We start from the raw sequence: 13798 nt of genomic DNA, 5'->3' as shown, positions 1-13798 counted from the left end.
CGAGACATCCTTCAACTCCCTTCTTATGTCTCCCGTGCCAATAAATATGTAATCAAATAAATTAATCACAAAACAATATAAATCCGGCGCCCTTTGGGGTTTTCACCAAAATCTAAGTGGTAGGATCTTTTTCTTTCTATTCTTTTTATTTTTCAGGCACCAACCTTTTCCTTTTTAATCAATTTTTGCTTGCCTGGTTTTTATTCTTTTATTTTTCGTATTTTTTTTTCCAACTTTTCGTTTCTTTTTCTTATTATTTTTGTCTATTTTTTTTAACAAAACCGATGCAATTGTTCAAGACGCAAGATAAATTCTGGTGCACACTCGATCCAAATACGACTCAAAACAGTTCAGCAGAAAATAAGCAAGAAAGATAGCAAAAACACATAAAACTCCTCCTCGGTATGGTAAATCCTCTCCCTACACTTGAACAACGCATTGTCCTCATTGCAGCAAAAGAGGACCTCATAAAATTAGGGAAGAGGAGGAAATACCGCAATCACTCCTCAGCATCATCGTCATCACCGTCATCATCATCTTCATCATTAGACTCATCCTCATCGTCGTCTTCCGGTGGATTAGGGTAGTTCTCTTGGAAGAGCCCCCACTGCTGCCGCTGGTACACCCATTGCTGGTGTTGGTACTCCTGATCTCGCAGCATGTCCTCTCGGATGTCCGCCATCTCGCGGTCGAAACGATCCTGGTTCTGCACGAGCGCCTGCACGGTCGTCCGCTGCTCGAGGTGGCTCGTATGTAACGCCCCGACCGCCTTCGTGATCTGTCCCAGCTTGTTCGCCACGTGGTTCCTCCAGTACATCTTGTCGGAATACGGATGGGAACCCGAACCACTTGCGCCTACGTCGGAATAAGTGTGTTGATACTCGGGCGCGGGGGCAAATGGAGGTGGAGGTGCAAATGGAGCTGGAGCTGGGGCTGGTGCTGGTGCTGGTACAGGGAAGTGCTGACCCTCAGGAACGACATCTGGTGGATGTATGAATCTGCCCACGACCCGAAGACGACGGACTCCTCTCTGGGATAGGTAATCTGAAATCCGCGCCCGTACAAGTAGATGAGATCTGGGCCATCTCTCCGCAACCACTGGTTCCTCGTGCACCATGACTCGTCGTATAAGTGGCTCCCCCTAATAGGCTGATCTCGCGGGGGGCATCCGGCCTCGATAGCTAGGAGGGTGGTCATTCCACCCATGGCGATGTCGCCGACCTGCGGCTTGTGCGACTCCCGACAGGCACGCACAAACTGGGTAGGCCAGTCGGGGACGAAGAACTCGCACTCAAACGAGAATGCATACATCAGGAAGCTGGTGGACCGAGATCTTGTTGTTCTCATCCTTGTTTCCGAAGCACATCGCCACCACCTTGTGGATGAGGCGCCACTGCGGAAAAGTGACGGAGGTATCTGTGGTGGGCCGGGTGTCATTCGCCTCTCCCAATCCTCTGGTCCACCATTCCTTCACCGTATCATTATCCACGTCTCTGTCCTAGTTTCTCCTCTTAGTCACCCCAAACGCATGCACGATCTGCTCATGGGTGAGTCTCCATGTCCTGTTGCTCAACCGCCATTCAATATGCAACACCCGGTCGGTGCGGTCATCTAAAGTCACCGACAAAGTACGGAGGAATTCATGAGTGAATTTTGGGAATGTGGGTGCATTCAACCCCAGGAAGCCCCGTAAGCCGGCCTTGGTGAACATCGTCCTGACCACCTCTTGCAATTTCATGTTGTCCAACAAAACCGAGTCCGGGAACCGAGTCTTGACGATTGCTTTGTTGTTGACGATCTGCTCTAACTCATCCGCGTTTCTCCTTTGTCTCTTAGGAGCCATTGATCACAACACAGCAAAATTCCCAACAAAGATATGGTGGTCACAGCCACAAATGGACAAGATCAGACCGCTCGATGATACCTGAATCGCATAGTTCTGGATGTCGCAGTCGAGACTGCAATGTCGCGGTTGTGACAATCGGGCCGTGGCAAAGTCGCGGTCGAGACTCAGAATGTAGCGGTCGAGACTTCTTCTCGTAGTGAAAGTCACGGTCGAGACAACAAAGTAGCGGTCGAGACTGAAGAACACCGGATGAGTCTGCTCGAATGTCGCGGTCGAGACTCCGTGTGTAGCGATCACGACTCAAGAACACCGCTGGCCTTCAGATTTTTTAGATCTCCTTTTTGATCTTGTTTGGCCTCCTCTTCGATCACCACTTCAGATCTGGACTATATGGGTAAAATCCGGTCTAATGGTGGTGATTTGGTGGAAGAAAAACAAGGTTTTGGAGGAGATTTGGGAAATTTGGGATTTTTAGGGTTCTTGATGAATTTGGGTGATTGTGGACGAAATTGGGTGAATTTGATGGAGAGTTTGATGGAGGGTTGTAGAGATGATGATTTCGAATGAAATAGAGGAAGAAATTTTGAGTTTTGAGGGAATTATGAAAATGGGTTGAGGGAGATTGAGAGTTTGTGAAGAAGAAGGTGAAAGGAAGAAAGGGGAAAGAGGGGGAGGTCTCGGCAGAGACATAGGCCGAGACTTTTGGGGTATTTTATTTTTCTAATTTTTTTTTACTGGACAAGTCGCGGTCGCGACTCCTACTGTAGCGATCGCGACTTTTGTAGTGAGGCGGAATTTTCGCGTTTTTCTCGTCTGCTGCTTTCTACATGGTGGTCCCGTTGTTTTTCCTAAAACAAAAACATAAAAACTAAACAAAACATAGGGATTAGCGTTAGCGAAAATCCCCCGGGTTGCCTCCTGTTCAGTGCCTTATTTAACGTCGCGGCACGACGTAAGATCGTTCATTCAATCTTTTTCAATCCTTTACGGATCGCATCGTCTAGCAATAACTTCTTGAACAATGGATAGAAAGGTTTGAACCTTAGACCATTCTCCTCTTTCACTACCCATACTTGCTTGGGCTTCTTCTCCTTTTTCTTCTCCCCACTCTTATTCTTGGCTCTACTTTTTGCCTTTCCTTTTGCTTTCTTGGGGACCTGCACAACAACTTTAGCAGGTTTCTTTTCCTGTTTGGTTAATGAGGTGGGTGCACTGCCCAAAACAACATTGTATCCTAGCTCGGAAATCTTAAGCACATCATTTATATAGAATACGGAGCTATTGTCTAGGGGTTGTGCCTTAGTCCAAAAAATATTGAATTTGATCACATCCACATTAAATTTGAGTGTAAGCGCCCCGATATCTAGATCTATCTTAGTTTTAGATGTCCGCATAAATGGTTGACCTAGAAGGACAGGTGTAGCATGCATCTCATGTTTATCATCTAGCACATAGAGATCCGCAAGAAAAATAAGGTTTTCTACTTTAACCAACACATCTTCGACCAACCCTCTCGGGTAGATCGTAGATCCGTCGGCTAGTTGCAAAACAATCCCTGTTTTACTCATGCGCCTTAGGTTTAATGATTCATAAACTGAGTAAGGTAAAACATTTATCGAAGCCCCTAAGTCTAACATAGCTTTATCAATTCTAGTTTGACCTATGGTACAAGGGATGCTCACCATTCCTGGGTCTGCGCGCTTAATAGCCATCTTCGGCTGGATGGCTGCGGAGACCCTTCCGCTTACCTGTACCTGTTGCCTCCCTTGCAGCTTCTCGGTTGCTTTCTTAGTGCACATCTCCTTCAATCGCGTAGCAAAATGGGGCACCTTCTTGGCGAGTTGGACTAGATAGCTATTCCCCTGGCATTTCCCGAACCTCTTGAGGATCTCCCCGTCATCCCAAACGTCATCCTTAGAAAGTTGCGGTCGAGAGTCTATGTCGCAGTTGAGACTTTTTTCGGAAAAATATTCGATGTCTGGATTACCGCCATCTCGATCGAGACTTTGGAGTCGCGATCGAGAGTTCTCCTCGAAGCCAATGTCGCGGTCGAGAGTTTGATGTAGCGATCGTGAGTTTCTCTTGGGGTCAATGTCGTAGTCGAGACTTTCATGTCTCGGTCAAGACTTTCATGTCTCGGTCGAGACTTTTCTGCAGATTCATCCTACTCGTCTTTTTTAGCGGCCCTTTGCTCTCCTACAGTCGAGATGGCACTTACATTTTCTTGCGGTGCTGCTACGGCCTGAGATGGTAACTTTCCCGAGCCTTGCTGTTGAAGATTGTTTACCGCCTCCGCTATCTGAGCAGCCTGTTTCTCTAAGCTCCTAATGCTCGACTCTGTCGTTTGTACGTGTTCTGTAAAATGTTTAGACAAGGATTCGAGCATCTCCCTCAGTGATGGTTCCTCGTTCTTCGGTTGGTATGGCGCATGGTATTGATTGTTGAATTGGTACGACCTATTCTGCACCCCGGATGAATCTCCCCATCTAAATCCGGGATGATCATTGCCTCTCGGATTGTAGTTGTTCTCTCACTGGTTGTAATTGTTATTATTGTTGTTTTCAAAACGAGGTCGGGAAGGTCCGAATCCTCCTACAGCGTGCACTTCAACGATAGTCTGGTCCTGGAGCTGCAGGCACATGTCGGTAGGATGAGTCTCGTCTGCACAAATACCACAAACTCTCGCAAGTTTCGTATTTCCGACGACAAGATTCTTTATCATACTCTTGAGCTCGGCTATCTCGCTCTTCCATTCAGGCTCTCCGGAGCTCACCACATTGGATCCTTTCCTCATTTACGTCCTCCCGAAGCTCCTCGTACCTTCTGCGATCTCATTCAACCGTGCTCTATCTTCGGTGGGAGTCAAATTCAGCACGCTCCCATTACACACAACATCGACCAATCGTCTCTCATTATCTAGCAACCCATTATAGAGGTGGGTCACCAAGTCCTTCTCCTCAAACCCGTGAAACGGGCAGCTCGCACACAGTCTCACAAACCTCTCCACATAATCATACAACGTCTCAGCGTCCTGCTGTTCCACCATTGCTATCGCTCTTTTCAATGCAACCGCCTTCTTGGACGAAAAGTACTTGTTGAGGAAGGATTTGTGAAGCTTCTCCCATGTGTCGATACTCCCGATGGGTAGCAAGTAATACCACTGGCGCGTGGAATCTTTCAGCGTAAGACCAAAGGCTCTCATCTTTATTTGTTCATCTGTGACGTTGCTCAGCTTACTGTAGCTGCAGATGTCGTGGAACTCACTGAGATGCATAATCGGGTACTCCCCAACTAGGCCATGGAACTTCGGCAGCAAATTGATGAAGTCAGTCTTTAATTCGAACGTGACACCAGCATTCAGGGCAGGCAGCGTCACGCCTAGGTGTTGTTGCATCAGATCAGGGTCTGTCAGCTCTCACAACGTTCTGGCCGCCATTGATTTGATTACCAGATTCTGGAGGGATTGTCGAAGGTTCCACAGGTGAACCCTCTCTATCTTTGGAATAAAATCAAGTAAATCGGAATTAGTGGCTCGAGTGTGGACCATAAGATAGGTCCACACCAAGATAACACAAATAGAAGCAAACTATGACAGTTGGCTCCCCAGCAACAACGCCAAAATTTGACAGGCGTTATATGGTCGTTGGTCCTGTAAAAAATAATCCAACTAAAGTATCCACTAGTTAAGCGGCAAGTCGGAGTCGATTCCTCAGGGAGCCACAACGATAGTTTATTTCAATTGTGTTATCAATAGTAACAAAAGGGGGTTTTGGTTTGGAAAATTATCAAAAACAATAATAACTGAATGCATTGGATTTTGAAAACTTATAATGATGAAAAGCTCACTCTTTCAATCTCAGCACATTATTCTTATGGAAAGTTGATCATCGAATTCTAATAAAGTTATGTTCTTTTAAACAAATAATCTAGTTGTCCTACTCTTTGTTCGTAAATAGCAACTAGTTCAAATAGTCCTAGAAACCCTTGTTGTATGCAATAACCAAAGAAATCCTAAAGTTCAACTACTCAATAGCATAAAGATCAAAGATAAGTAGGCCTATGCAATACCATCGGCAAATCACCGATACTCGACACAGGTTTATAATCTCTACAAAAGAAGCACTCGCAAATAGTCTATGCTAATTCTGATTGCTACCTAAAAGACAAGACTTTTCAAATCGAATTATCAAGCCTAGCGATATGAATGATAGTAATCAACCTAGTTGTACACCTAGATGAAATCAATACTAATCAATGACAATAAGCACAAGAGAAAATAAAACAATGCTAAAATTATTATTAGAACATAAACATAGAATTCTCACAAACAATTCCCTAGTATAATGGCCTCCACCTAAGAGTGAACTCGTAAGGACTTAGCCAGACATAGCCAAGAGAAAGCTATACATGATTATGGATAAACTAACCAGGGATGAAGGTAGAAGATGGTAGAAAGGTGGCAGCTTTCCTCTTGGTGGCTGAATTTCTAAGAACTTGATTATGAAAAGTGGCAAAAGATCCAATTAACCTAATAACTAAGGGTTTATATAGTACCCAACCTACAAAATATAAAATAACTGAATTATAAAAGATAAAATGGGAAAAACTAATAAAAACTGATAAATTCCCGGGCTTAGATCTGCATTTTGGGCCGGGTCCGTCAAAAGTCGCGGTCGCTACATGAATGTCGTGGTCGCTACTTTTCTCCAGTCACTCAGGAACGGCTTCACTCTCGATCGCTACTTCAAGGTCGCGATAGCTACTTTCACTTCGAGGCAAAGTCTCGATCGAGAAATTATAGTCTCGACCACGACATCTTCTTCGAGGGCAAATCTCGATCGAGACATCAAAGTCTCGACCGAGACATCTTCTCCGTAGTCGTCTTGAAACCTTCTCTCGGACTAGTCTTCGGTCTTCTGTAAGCTTTCGAGGCAGCTCGGCTTCGCCTCTCTGCTTCTCCATGGGTGTAGGTGTGGTAGTCTTCTCTCTATCTCCGTCCCAAATGCACTAGAGGTGAGTACAAATAGGATCTCCATAATCAATACCACAAAATAACGCTTAAGAGCATCCCGCGAATCTATAAGTGAACAATCATACCTGATTCCGGGAATACCACTCAATAAGCACCTAAACACCACTAATCCTAAGCTAATAGTCGCTAGTTACACCATATAATAAGCTCCTATCAATACACGAGCTCTTACTGCCTCCTCATCGTACACGCTTGACGTACAACTCCTCTCGCTGATCAACAAAGCTATAATCTTCATGACATCATGGAGAGTAACTGTCATCTCGCCTAAGTAGAAATGAAATGAGTTGGTCTCCGGGTACCACCTCTAAACTAGGGCAGAAAAATGGGCTGAGTCGGCCCTAGAAGCGGCCCCAACAGTATGAAGATCGGTCAACCCGCTCCTCTCAGCAATCTAGAACCATGAATACTAATCATGCGTAAAGAACTCCTCAAACTTAGAGAAGTAAGCAGTAAAAGCATAAATCTACAGATACTTGTTGCTCTGAAAGTTTAATAAACTTAATTAATAACATATTTTTCAAAAAAGTCTATCCATCTATATTTATAAATAAACTAGCAAATATTGCTCTGAATGTCGTCTAGTACATCCTCTCAGTACAGGAGAAGAACCGGGCTTGTCAGCCTCAGCACCAGCATAGTAATCATCCACGAGATCGGTTATCAGAGCCTCGGTATCTACAACCTCAGGAGCGGCATCCTTAGGAGCGTCGCCAACTCTACGTGTCCATCCTTGACATGTCTCCTTTGTGATGTAGCCTTGCAAAGGCTTTAGCCGATCTAGACCTCAATCTAACACGCACAAACTCACAAAAACACAAATCAGAAGCAAGTCGGCAAAAGTCCGGATTAAAAACAGAATTCAAGTGCAAAATAACTCGGAAAAATGCAGGGAATGGATGGGATAGATGGTGATCGAGACCAATCACCAACAACAACAATACCAAAGGCTTCAATGACCTAAAACCGAGCTGTAATGTTGTGCAAAACCACAACCATACAACCTTACACAACCTTCACGCGGAGGAGGCACAAGGAGGAGCTCTATGAAGCTTGCAAACACCAAATCTACTCAATTTGAGATAGACAAAACATCTAGAATAAGAAATCAAGCAAACGCTCAACACACACACAATGAGTTCAAGCTCTCTCTTCAATGGAGAATAAAACACTTGGTTTTCTTAAAGTCTGAACTAAACTAAATAAGGAAGACAAGGGAGGATTAAATATGGTGGAATGGCCGGCCCCTTGGTCTCCTACAAACATACATGAAATGTCCTAAAAACACACAAGCCACACGACTTAAAACACACATAAAATGCAATAGTCTTTAGTGCTTAAAAATGAGAAATGATAGGAAGGTCTTCAAGCCAAGTCTTTGGACTCAAAGGTGAGTAGAGTCCTAGCTTTTCCACATGTATCCCCAACTCTCATAAGTGTACCTTGAAGGCTGAATTGAGTGATGAATGTGGTCAAGTCCTCTTGTAGTTGCTTGGCTCTTGACCTTGTGATAGGACCTTCTATGGTAGGTGCTTCCATTGGTGGATCTTCTAGGGATGGTCCTCCATCATCCTCCCCTCCTTGGAAAGGATTCGACCACAAATCTGTAGGGATACCCTCATGGGCGTCATAAAGTTTAAGGTCAGCCACATTAAATGTAGCACTCACACCATAGTCATCCGGGAGGTCCACAACATAGGCATTGTCTCCGATTCTCCTAAGGATCTTGAATGGTCCATATCCCCTTGGATCTAGCTTGGAGGCTCTCCTTGTAGGGAATCTCTCCTTACGCAAGTGCACCCAAACCAAGTCTCCTGGTTCAAAGATCACTCTCCTCCTTCCTTTGTTGTTCTTGGCGGCCACATCATGCCCTAGTTGCTCCAATCTCAGCTTGGTCCTTTCATGCAACTCCTTTATGAACTCCACCTGTCTATTAGCATCAAAGTCTACTCGTTCCTTCATAGGAAACGGCACAAGATCTAGTGGGGTTAAAGGATTAAGACCATAGACACATTCAAAAGGACTTAGAGTTGTGGAAGAATATTTTGCCCTATTGTAAGCAAATTCAGCATGTGGCAATACATCTTCCCATGACTTTAAGTTCTTTTTAACGAGGGTCCTAAGAAGGGTACCAAGTGTCCTATTGGTGACCTCAGTTTGGCCATCAGTTTGGGGATGACTTGAGGTAGAAAACAAGAGTTTAGTACCAAGTTGTCCCCAAAGAGAACGCCAAAAATGACTCAAGAACTTTGTATCCCTATCACTCACAATTGATCTAGGAATCCCATGTAGTCTTACCACTTCTCTAAAGAAAAGAGTTGACACATGAGAAGCATCATCCGTTTTGTGACAATGAATAAAGTGATCCATCTTAGAAAATCGATCTACAACCACAAAAATTGAATCACGTCCCTTCCTAGTCCTAGGCAGTCCAACAATGAAGTCCATACTAATATCTAGCCAAGGAGAGGAGGGTATAGGTAGTGGTGTGTAGAGTCCATGGGGTTGCACTTTAGACTTAGCTTTTAAACATTCTAGACATCTTTTAAGTGCATGCTCAACATCTTTTAACATATGAGGCCAATAGAAATGTTCTTTAAGCATAGAGTAGGTTTTGTCATGGCCAAAGTGCCCCATAAGACCTCCCTTGTGTGATTCCTCAACAAGCAAGAGTCTCAAGGAACACTTAGGTATGCAAACCTTGCTTGCCCTAAAAAGAAATCCATCAAACAAGTAGTAACACTTATAATAGGATCCTTTCTCAAGGCAAAGTCTATAAATGTCCCCAAAATCAGAATCATAAGCATAAAGGTCCTTAATGTAAGAAAACCCTAGCACCTTAGAATCAAGATGGACAATCAAAGCATATCTCCTAGATAGGGCATCGACTACTATGTTATCTTTACTTTTTTTATACTTGATTATATAAGGAAAGGTTTCTATAAACTCCATCCATCTACCATGACGTCTATCTAACTTATCTTGTCCTCTTAGATGCTTTAAAGACTTATGATCTGTATGTAACACAAATTCACTTGGCCAGAGATAATGTTGCCAAGTTTTCAAGACCCTAAAGAGTGCATATAATTCCCTATCATATGTGGAGTAATTAAGACACGCACCTTTGAGCTTTTCACTAAAGAAAGCTATGGGTCTACCTTCTTGCATCAAAACACCACCAATTCCTATACCTGAGGCATCACATTCTACTTCAAAGGGTCTTGCAAAGTTAGGTAGAATGAGTAGAGGTGCATTGGTCAATCTATGCTTTAGCTCCTCAAATGCAGCCTCTTGTGCCTTGCCCCATACGAATGGCGTGCTCTTCTTGGTGAGCTCCGTGAGAGGTGAGGCTATGGTGGAGAAGTCCCTCACAAACCGCCTATAGAAGCCGGCTAAACCTTGGAAGCTCCGGACTTGTCCAACATTGGTAGGAGTAGGCCACTCCTTGATTGCTTTCACCTTCTCTTGATCCACTTCTAGTCCTCTTGAGCTGACCACAAACCCTAGAAAGATCACTTCATTAGTGCAAAAATCACATTTTTTCGTATTAGCATAAAGGTGATCAAGTCTAAGTGTGGATAATACTTCCCTGAGGTGTTGCTCATGATCTTGTAGGGACTTGCTATAGATGAGGATGTCATCAAAATAAACCACAACAAACTTCCCAATATAGCTCCTTAGGACATAGTTCATCAACCTCATGAATGTAGAAGGGGCATTGGTAAGACCAAATGGCATCACAAGCCACTCATATAGCCCAAACTTGGTCTTGAAGGCTGTTTTCCACTCATCTCCCTCCTTCATTCTGATTTGGTGATATCCACTTCTCAAATCTATCTTAGAAAACAATGTATCACCATACAATTCATCAAGCATATCATCAAGTCTAGGGATAGGGTGACGATACTTGATTGTGATGTTGTTTATAGCTCGGCAATCTACACACATTCTCCAAGAATTGTCCTTCTTTGGCACTAGTAGGACCGGTACCACACATGGTGACTTACTTACCCTTATGTAGCCTTTGTTGAGAAGCTCTTATACTTGATCTTCCACCTCTTTGCTCTCTTGAGGGTTCATCTTATAAGCCGGTCTGTTTGGCAATGAAGCTCCTGGGATAATATCTATTTGGTGCTCAATCCCTCTAAATGGTGGTAGACCTAAGGGCAACTCTTCCGGAAACATGTCTTTGAACTCCTCAAGTAGATTCTGGACGGATGGTGGAAGGGTGCTGAGGTTGGCATCGTCACTAGCGAGGCTTTGCTTGCTTGGCTTGATCAAGGTCATGATTCTAGTGTCTATGGGTAGGCACTCCTCTTCCATCTCAGCCTTGGACGTTAGTAGCATGTTGCTATTGCTCTCCTCCTCTTCTTGCACCTTCTCTTTGGCCTTAGACTTCTCAAACTCTTGAGCAACCTGCATTGGAGTCATAGGACACAAGGTAATACATCTTCCATGATACTTAAACATATGCTTGTTAGTATAGCCATCATGAGTAACTTTCCTATCAAATTGCCATGGCCTACCTAACAATAGATGACAAGCATTCATAGGGACCACATCACATAACATAGTGTCTTGGTAAGAGCCTATCTTAAAAGCTACATTAACTTGCTTGGTGACTCTTAATTCACCACATTCATTCATCCATCTTAGCTTATAAGGTCTCTTGTGTGAAGTAGTAGGAAGTTGTAACTTAGATACCAATGTAGTACTAGCTATGTTGGTACAACTACCACCATCTATAATCATATTGCACACTTTCCCTTTAACAAGACATCTAGTATGGAATAAGTTATCTCTTTGACTAGCTTCATCCAAGGTTGCTAACACATGCAAAGTCCTTTTACAAATTAGGCTATCTCCATGCTCATACTCTAATTCCTCACTTTGCTCTAAGTCATTATCATGCTGATTTTCATATTCAATGCAAGGTTCATATTCATTATCACTACAAGAATCATAATGTCCTAGGTGATCTTCAATCATAGTTCTCCTATTAGGACAATCCTTCATCATATGACCTTTTCCTTTACATTTAAAGCATTCAATTTGACTAGACTTATTAGGAAAAGTAGAGTTAGAGGCATTCCCTTTTGGTCCTTGACTTGTGAGTGGAGGCCGGCTGGTTTGGCCTGAGTTGTAGCTTGAGTTCATCTCCTTCTTAGGGCCAGCTTGGTCCTTGTTACCTTGCTCTCGGTTGTAGGGAGCACTCTTGGATGTTGGCTTCCAACATGAGCTACTAGCTTGCCCACGGCCTGAGGTGTAGTTGTTCTTTGTCTTCATCCTCTTCTCTATCTTGATTGCATTGTGAAGTAGCTCCACAGCTGTCCTACAAGGATACATGTCTACTTCATAGGAAATGTTATAGTTTAGGATCCTTAGGTACCTTGCAATTGTAGCGTCTTCATCCTCTCTTACTCCAGCCTTGAGCATTGCATGTTGCATGGCATTGTAGGCTTCCTCAACACTCATACTACCTTGCTTGAGACTCTCTAACCTTTGCCTAAGCTCTCTTGTGTAGTAGGGAGGTACAAATCTGTTTCTGAGCAAGACTTTCATTTGCTCCCAAGTTCTGACCGGTGGATCAAGATTCCTCACCCTTTCCTTGACCAAGTTATCCCACCAAGCTAATGCAAAGCCCTTGAATTCTAGGGTAGCTAGTTGTACCTTTCTTTTCTCGGGGAAATTGTGGCATGTCCAGATTTGTTCCACCTTGGTCTCCCATTCCATGTATAGATCAGCGTCACTTGTGCCCTCAAAGGTTGGGATCTTCACCTTGACTCTTCCTAGGCCATCTTGCTCAGGGTCTCTTCTTCTAGCTTGGAATCCCCTTTGACATGCCCTTCTCCAATCCTCATACTCATCATGTGCTTCATCTTCATCCTGAAATTCATCAAATTCATTGTATCTATAGGGGTTAGGAGATCTAGGATTAGAGTTTTCTTCCCTTAGACGCCGAGGGATGCGGATAGTTGGAGGGTTCCTTAGGTTTCTCCTCTCTTGTGGGCCTGGATTTGGAGGGTTAGGAACTTCACCTCTAAGTAGGCTCTCAGCCCTAAGCATGGCCTCTCTCCTTGATGCAACATATTGCTCTTCTTCTTGTGTAGGAAGAGGTACCCGGACATCTTGGATTGAGGTTTGGCCCGGTTCTAAGTTGGTTCCTAAGGGAGTAGGGCTAGGGGCTTCTTGGTTCTTAAGGACGTGTACCTCAGCCTTGAGGGTTTTGATACTATCCGAGAGTTCCTTAAGGATGCTAATAACCTCCGGTTGTAGGGGTGTGGGGCTCCTAACATTGGTCCTCTCATGGCCTTCTTCTTCATAGTCCCTGGAGTTAGACATGATCAAAAACAAAAACAACACTGAATTATGTAAGGTTAGGGATAATAACAACTCTCAAGTGTCTCCCAAACCAAGTGTTTGTTCACACAACTCTCCAATTGCTTGTTCTTCCCTAACTTGATATTGCTTTGTAAAGATCAAACCTTTCAATTCAAATGCCTGTTCACTACACAAAACTCAAATCAGAATTGATATCAAAGTAAGAAATCACTCCTCTCGGATTGCTAGAATGAGAAAGCAACCTAGTGTTTAAGCACAAAATTTTAGCCTTAAAATAGGTGATTACCTTTGAGTCGAACCTGGATTGAGTCAAGAAGGAGCTCGGCCTTGTCTAACCTTGTCAAACCTTGAAGAATGTGGGGCTATGGACTAGGTGGCTAAGGCAATAGGGTATGCTCAAGGGCTCTTGGCAATCCCTTGTTCTCCTTATTCAAAGCAGCCACGGAAAGGACTTAACAAATCGGTTCTGATGTCTTTGTTCAATTCTGGAAGATAAGAACCCGGTTTGTTTTTTTAGACCGTAGTGTATTGCTGGATGGTAGGGTTTCTACACCAGGTTGAGACAGGAGCTGGGTTAA

General features: G+C 43.8%; 1 protein-coding gene across 1 annotated transcript; it reads right to left on the bottom strand.

The window, feature by feature from the left end:
* Window positions 1–8243: 8243 nt before the first annotated feature.
* LOC141249674 (uncharacterized) lies at window positions 8244–13220 on the bottom strand. Its single transcript, XM_073669750.1, has 4 exons — window positions 10923–13220; window positions 9268–10844; window positions 8549–8907; window positions 8244–8482 (listed from the first exon to the last, which is right to left on the bottom strand). Exons 1-4 carry the CDS (start codon window positions 13218–13220, stop codon window positions 8244–8246), a joined length of 4473 nt encoding a protein of 1490 aa, XP_073525851.1.
* Window positions 13221–13798: the final 578 nt, after the last annotated feature.

Source organism: Phyllobates terribilis, unplaced genomic scaffold (genome assembly GCF_046119375.1).
Source record: "Phyllobates terribilis strain yellow unplaced genomic scaffold, ASM4611937v1 Scaffold_4982__1_contigs__length_55417, whole genome shotgun sequence".
Classification (NCBI taxonomy): Eukaryota; Metazoa; Chordata; class Amphibia; order Anura; family Dendrobatidae; genus Phyllobates; species Phyllobates terribilis.
Note: the sequence above shows the minus strand (reverse complement) of the source record. Positions and strands in the feature narration are given on the sequence as shown.